Source organism: Henckelia pumila, chromosome 4 (assembly GCF_033568475.1).
Source record: "Henckelia pumila isolate YLH828 chromosome 4, ASM3356847v2, whole genome shotgun sequence".
Taxonomy (NCBI): Eukaryota; Viridiplantae; Streptophyta; class Magnoliopsida; order Lamiales; family Gesneriaceae; genus Henckelia; species Henckelia pumila.
In genome coordinates, this window is record NC_133123.1 from 95,764,677 (window position 1) to 95,771,637 (window position 6,961).

The 6,961-nt window shown below is 44.3% G+C and overlaps 1 protein-coding gene across 1 annotated transcript; it reads right to left on the bottom strand.

Moving 5' to 3' along the window:
• Positions 1 to 798: 798 nt before the first annotated feature.
• LOC140861427 (uncharacterized) lies at positions 799 to 1,284 on the bottom strand. The gene has a single exon (XM_073264446.1). It carries the CDS (start codon positions 1,282 to 1,284, stop codon positions 799 to 801), a length of 486 nt encoding a protein of 161 aa, XP_073120547.1.
• Between the last annotated feature and the right edge of the window lie 5,677 nt (positions 1,285 to 6,961).

Here is a 6,961-nt window from a genome sequence, read left to right on the forward strand (position 1 = left end):
GGTCACACAGAGTAATGGATTTTTAATCCCCGTTGAGATAGTTAAATTTAAAGAGTTAAATTTAATGAACAAAGAAGTTGGACTTCTTAATTATGAGTAGAGGAGTAAGATTTCCTAAAATGACATAGGGATGGGATTCAGAAAAATTTATCTTGACTTTAAAAGGTGCAGAAATGGTTTCTGTGCACATTGGTGAAATCGGTTTATCAATCGGAGTCATGATGAATTTTATATTAATTTCTGAACGTGCGGGCTTTGCTTGTCGGGCTTGAACTTATGACTAATGGGCCCTAAGCTGTTAGCGGCCTACATTATAAATAAGTTATTGCAGTACAGAAATTAGACACAACAGGTCACAAAATTTTCGAAAAACCCTAGTGATTTTCCTCTGAAGTGGCCGACCCCCTCTCCCCTATGCTCGGTAAAATCCAGTCTGTGAATTTTGAATTACAGTCTGGTTTAACGGATCAAATTCATTAATCTCTTCGTAGAAACTTCTGATAGATTTTCTAGTGCAATCTATCAGAGGGATTAAATATCCGTTCATGGACCTGATTGAAGAACAGTTCGTCCATCAGTTCCAGGGATATACAACAAGAGCAGAGCAATCTGTTGGTGTCCAAAATCTCGATTCGAGATTAAAGGTAAAAATTTATAATTGTTATTTAATTTTTACACACACACAATTTAATTGTAAGGTTGATACCCATTATGGAATCGTTCCATATAAAATTTTAAACTTCCGCTGCACCGGGTATCAATCCTGATTGATCTGATCGCCGCGTTCTCCAACAAAAATTAAACAAAATATTTCTTCAAGTGTAATACATTCCAAGGTCGTTTGAGGAGCCGTCCCTGACCATCTTGCAGGTACCAAGTATTAGCACTGACTTTTCTGATAAGTTTGTACGGCCCCTCCCATCGGGCATCTAACTTCCCCACTTCCCCTGCTGGATTAACCCTTTTCAACACAAACTCCCCTTCTTGGAATTCCCGGGGCTTGACTTTTCTATTATAGGCTCTCATCACCCGAGCTCTATAGGCCTCCATTCTGCGAGCTTCTTTCTCCCTTCGCTCTTCAATGAGATCCAATTCTTGTGCCCGGGCCCCTTCTTCTATATCCTCATATGCCTTAATTCGAGCTGAAGGCTGTCCAATTTCTACTAGCAGAATAGCCTCCGAACCATATACCAGGCTAAAAGCTGATTCCTGTGTAGCAGTATGAGGAGTGGTTCGATAGGCCCACAACACACTCGGGATCTCCTCTACCCAGTCCTTCCCCATTCCATGCAACCGAGCCTACAAAGATCGAACAATAGTACGGTTGGTTACCTCTGTTTGACCGTTACTTTGAGGGTAGGCGACTGAGGTGAAGGCCTGCTTAATGTCCATCTCTGCACACCAATATGCCAATTTCTGCCCCTGAAATTGTCTGCCATTATCCGAGACCAACTTCCTTGGGAGCCCAAACCGGCATACTATATTCTTCCACAAAAACTTCATCACCTCGCCTTCTGTTATTTTTGCCAAAGGCTCCGCCTCCACCCATTTGGAAAAATAATCCACGGCTACCAGCAAGAATTTTTTATGTGCCCGGGCTTGTGAGAAAGGTCCTACTATGTCCAGACCCCATTGATCAAAAGGGCACGAGGCCCATACTGGCTTCAAATTACTTTCCAGGCTATGCTGCACATTGCCAAACCTTTGACATCCTTCACAAGACCGGGCAATTTTGGATGCATCCGTCTCCAAAGTGGGCCACCAGTACCCTGACAGCAGTACCCGTCGAGCCAGACTCATAGACCCTCCATGGTTTCCACAGCATCCCTCGTGCACTTCCCGCAAGACATATTCTGTTTCCCCTGTTGTTAAGCATTTGAACAAAGGGCCCTGATAGGAACGCATATACAGCCTACCCCCCAAGATAGCAAACCTGGGTGCCTATCTCCGCATATCCCGGGCTTGTCCTTTGTCTGCCGGAAGATCCCCAATGGTAAGATATTTGACCATCGGGGCCATCCATGTATCTTCTCGGACGACCGGCTCCAGGGCCTCTATGGCAGCCACCATTTCCCTCTGTACTAAAGATTCTTTACCATCATTTTCCCCAGTGACAGCTCTTTTAGCCAAGGCGTCTGCTTCCATATTTTCTTCCCGGGGTATCTGCTCTATACTCCATGTAATGAACCCGGCCCCGAGCTCTTCAATCACCTTACAATATTTTATCAATTTCTCCTCTCGGGTACAAAAGGTTTTCTTTACTTGCTGGACAACCAACTGCGAGTCAGAGTATATTATAATATGACTTACCCCGAATTCCCGAGCCTGTCTCATCCCAGCTATCACAGCCTCATATTCAGCTTCGTTGTTGGAGGCCTGGAAATCTAACTTCATGGCTATTTTGATTTTCTCCTGGGTGGGTGAAACCAGGATGACTCCTACGCCACTGCCTCCAACACCACTGGCTCCATCTACAAATACTCTCCATACTTCTTCCTGAACAAAAGTGGCCACCTCTGTCAAGAAATCGGATAGGGCCTGGGCTTTGATGGCCTTACGTGGCTGGTATTCAATGTCATATTCTCCTAACTCCACTGACCACTTTACGAGCCTCCCCGAGGCATCTGGATGAGTCATGATCCGCCCTAGGAGGCTATTAGTAAGGACAGTTACCGGGTGAGACAGGAAATAAGGTCTCAATTTCCGGGCTGTTATTACCAAAGCCAAAGCCATCTTCTCAATCTCTGTATATCTAACTTTTGCCCCCTTCAAAGAATGACTGACATAGTATACAGGCCTCTGATCTTCCTTTTCCTCCTTTATTAAAACAGTGCTGACCGCCCTCTCGGTAGTAGACAAATATATCCATAAACTTTCCCCCGGCTCAGGCTTAACTAGGATAGGCAAGCTATCCAAATGTTCCTTCAATTCCTGAAAAGCCTGCTCACATTGCTCGGACCAGCCAAACCTCTGGGCCTTGTGAAACACTTGAAAAAAGTGATAACTACGATGAGCTGACCGAGCAATAAACCGGGTCAGGGCTGTAATTCGCCCGGTCAATCGCTGTACCTCCTTGATTGATGTGGGCGAAGGCATTTCCTGCAACAGCTTTACCTTTTCTGGGTTGACTTCTATCCCTCGTTCAGTCACCATGAACCCCAGAAACTTACCACTTTTCACTCCGAACATACACTTGGCTGGATTCAACTTGATCCCATACCGCCGAACTGTGGCAAAGGTTTCCTCCAGGTCGGGAATAAAACAACCCCGGGTCTTGAATTTCACCAGTATATCATCCACATATACCTCCACGTTCCACCCCATCTGTTCCCGGAACACTTTGTCCATCATCCTTTGATACGTGGCCCCTGCATTTTTTAAACCAAATGGCATAACCACGTAACAAAAAGTACCTCCTGATGTAATAAAGCTGACTTTGTCTTGATCCTCCAGGGCTAAAGGGATTTGGTGATAGCCCTGATATGCATCCATTAAGCACAACAATTCAATCCACCAACTGGTCAATCTGGGGTAAAGGATAGCAATACTTGGGACAAGCTTTATTTAGATCCCGAAAATCCACACACATCCGCCACTTCCCTGTAGCATTCGGTACCAGCACTACATTGGATAGCCAGGTAGGAAATTATATTTCCTTGATGTGCCCGGCCCGTAATAGCTCTTGAACCTGCTCCGCTATTACTTTATCCTTCTCAGCCCCGAAATGTCTCTTCTTTTGTAGCACTGGTCAGGATCCAGGGGTGATGTTGAGTTTGTGTTCTGCCACATGAGATGAAACTCCCATCAAATCACCCTGAGCCTAAGCGAACACATCCCTGTTCCGGATGAGGCAGTTTTTCAATTGCTCGGCCAAATTTGCTTCTAAGTCCTGGGCAATCTTGACAGGCTTCCCAGCTTGTCCGAGCACCAGCTCCACCTCCTCATACTCGCCCTTAGATTCCTCCACAGAACAAACTTCTCTTCCTCCCTGACCTCCCTCCTTTCCGATCTGCCTCGCCCTCTTAAAATATACTTTAACTGTCTCGGCATAACACTTTCTGGAAGAAGGTTGATCGCCTCGGACTTCTCCTACCTTATCTCCCACAGGGAATTTGATCTTCTGATGGTAAGCTGAGGCCACGGCTCTGAAAGAGTTCATAGCTGGCCTCCCCAAGATGACATTATAAGAAGAGGGTGCCTCTACTAACGTGAATCTTGTCATGACCGTCTTCTTCTCATCTCCGGACCCCAAGGTTATGGACAGCAACATTTCCCCTTGAGGCTGTACTGTGTGCCCAGCAAATCCATACAAAGCAGCTTTTACCGGGCTCAACTCATACCCCTGCAGATCCATCTGCTCGAAGGCGTCCTGGAAAAGGACATTTACCGAGCTTCCTAATTCTACAAACACTCTTGGTACATCATAATTAGCGATCCGAGCTTGTATAAGCAAAGCATCATTATGTGGCAGGTTTACTTCTTCCAGGTCTTGGGGTCCAAATGTGATGATGGGCCCTGAACCCTGTCTCCTTTCCTCTACCCCCAAACTCTCCTTCCGACTCCAAGACTTTCTAGCCCGGTTTGAGTCTCCATCAGTAGATCCCCCTGATATCATGTTAATGATGCCTTTGGTTGGCCCATCTCCCGATTTTCTATCTTCTTTCGTAGAATCTATCTCTTGTTTCCACTTCTCCCGGGAATGAATGACAGCCCGGGGGGGAACCGACATCTGTGACCCCCGAAACCAAGGCAGACTTCGGGGATTTTTCTGGACTGGCTTACCATCTCTAGTATAAGGCAATTGATGTCTCTGCTGCAACGTTCGGCATTCACTGGTGTCATGGGTGCATTCCTGATGGAGTGCAAAGTACTTCCAGGACTTCTCTCTGGGAACAGGGGACTGGACTTCAACCCCTTCTTCACATACGGGCATAGCCCTATCTCGGATCCCTCGGTGCGGTGCATACCGGGACAACCGCCCCATGGGATCATGGCTTTCCCTGCTTCTTCCTTGGTCCCGGCCTCCCTCCCGCCGGGATACCTCCTTTTTTTGCTTCTGAGCTTCCTCCATGTTAATGTATTTCTCGGCCCGAGCCAACAAATCTTTGAAAGTCCGGGGTGCTTTTTTCACTAGTGATTTGAAAAATTCCCCCTCCCGAAGACCTTGAGTGAAGGCAGTGATCTTGGTCTCCTGAGCGCAGGTCGGGACCTCCAAAGCAATCTTATTGAACCTTTTGATGTAGGTTCGTAAAGATTCCTCTCCTGACTGTTTTGCTTCAAATAGGCTATAGGCAGTTTTCCTATACCTCTTGCTACTGCTGAAATTGTTGTGACGACCCGAGTTCTAATCTCTCTTTAATCAAATCATCGTAAATAATAGTCAAAGAATCAAAGACTAAATAAAATAAAAATAAAAAAAAAATTTAAAAGGGAGCACCTCGCTCGATCGGTAAAAAGCTACCGATCGAGCGAGCCCTGAAGCCCAACTCTCGGGTGGAAGCAATGTTGGCCTTGCTCGATCGGTCAAACTTCACCGATCGAGCGAGCCCAATGTGCTCACCTCACTGCCTTAGAATTGAAGGCCTCGCTCGATCGGCAGGAATCACCCGATCGAGTGGGCACCTATCCAGTAGAAACAAAACACAGATCAATTTGCTGTCAACTCAAGTCCTTCCATTCATTTCTCATCTAACGTCAACTCATACATAGCCTATACAAAATCATAAGCTAACATGCATTCTAACATGATATAAGTTGATAGAAATAGATCATCTCAAAGCCTTAAAATCAACATAATAGGCTCATATATCAAACATGGAACATTGTATACAATATCAAGTCAAGTCCTAAGAAATAATATACATCATCTCATATGTTGTGTACATTATTAAGACAACAACCTCATAGCCAATAAGTCTTGGCATATGTAACCACAACATGATCATGTTTTTTAACTCAATACAACATAGACAGCTCACAACCATCTAAACTCGGATCATCACGCTATTCTCTCATCCCTTGTTCTTCAAGATCGCTTTTGCCCTGTTCCACCCCCCGCCTATTGCCATGACACATACAACACAACAATAGCCGGATAACTCTGGTGAGAAATATATTTCTCAGTAAAAGCAACTAAACATGCATAGAAAATCATATATCAAACTCATGATATAAACATAACTTCAATGCATGTTTTAAAACAAGGTTCACTAATTCATCGTTTGGGATCCCGAGAAGAAGATATCAAAACTAACCATCGACTCTCCCGATCGAGGTGGGGCTACATATCTTGCTTCTCTAGACTTTGAAGCCACTATATATGTAAATCAGACGCTATGCTAAGTCAACCACCCAGGCCATACATATATACTTCCTCAAATCATCTAATCGAACGTTTCCGTTCATTTCGAAATCAAAGAACAAGTCTTACAAGATGAATGCATCATATATCAACAAAATAGCATTCATTAACATCAAGACTCATTCAACCATTCATATAAAAGCTTATAAAAGCAAATAAGCAAATAAGTATGTGATTTAGGGAACTCGATACAAACCATCTCGAGTTATAATCCCATTCAAAATAGTAGTCCACTTTTACCTTTCAAATGTGAAGTTTAAGATGATTCCAAGGTGCGTTCAAGCTCTCCAAATCTGAACAACACAATCACAAGACTTGTATCAAAATCTGCACTTAGAACCATTCAAACTCCATTGGAGACTAACTTCAAACCTTACTTCAACACTCTATCGGTTCGAAGATGGCGTTCTCGAGCTCAATGGTCTTTAAACACAATCTGAAACAAAGTTGAGAAAGCTTACAACCATCATCTAGGACTCACTATCCTCACAACTCAATACAAGATAGCAAAACAGACTTGAATCATAACGTCGGCGGCATAACGGTTAAAGTCGGCAACCGAAACTCAACTACAACAATTCTAACATTCATATCAGTTGT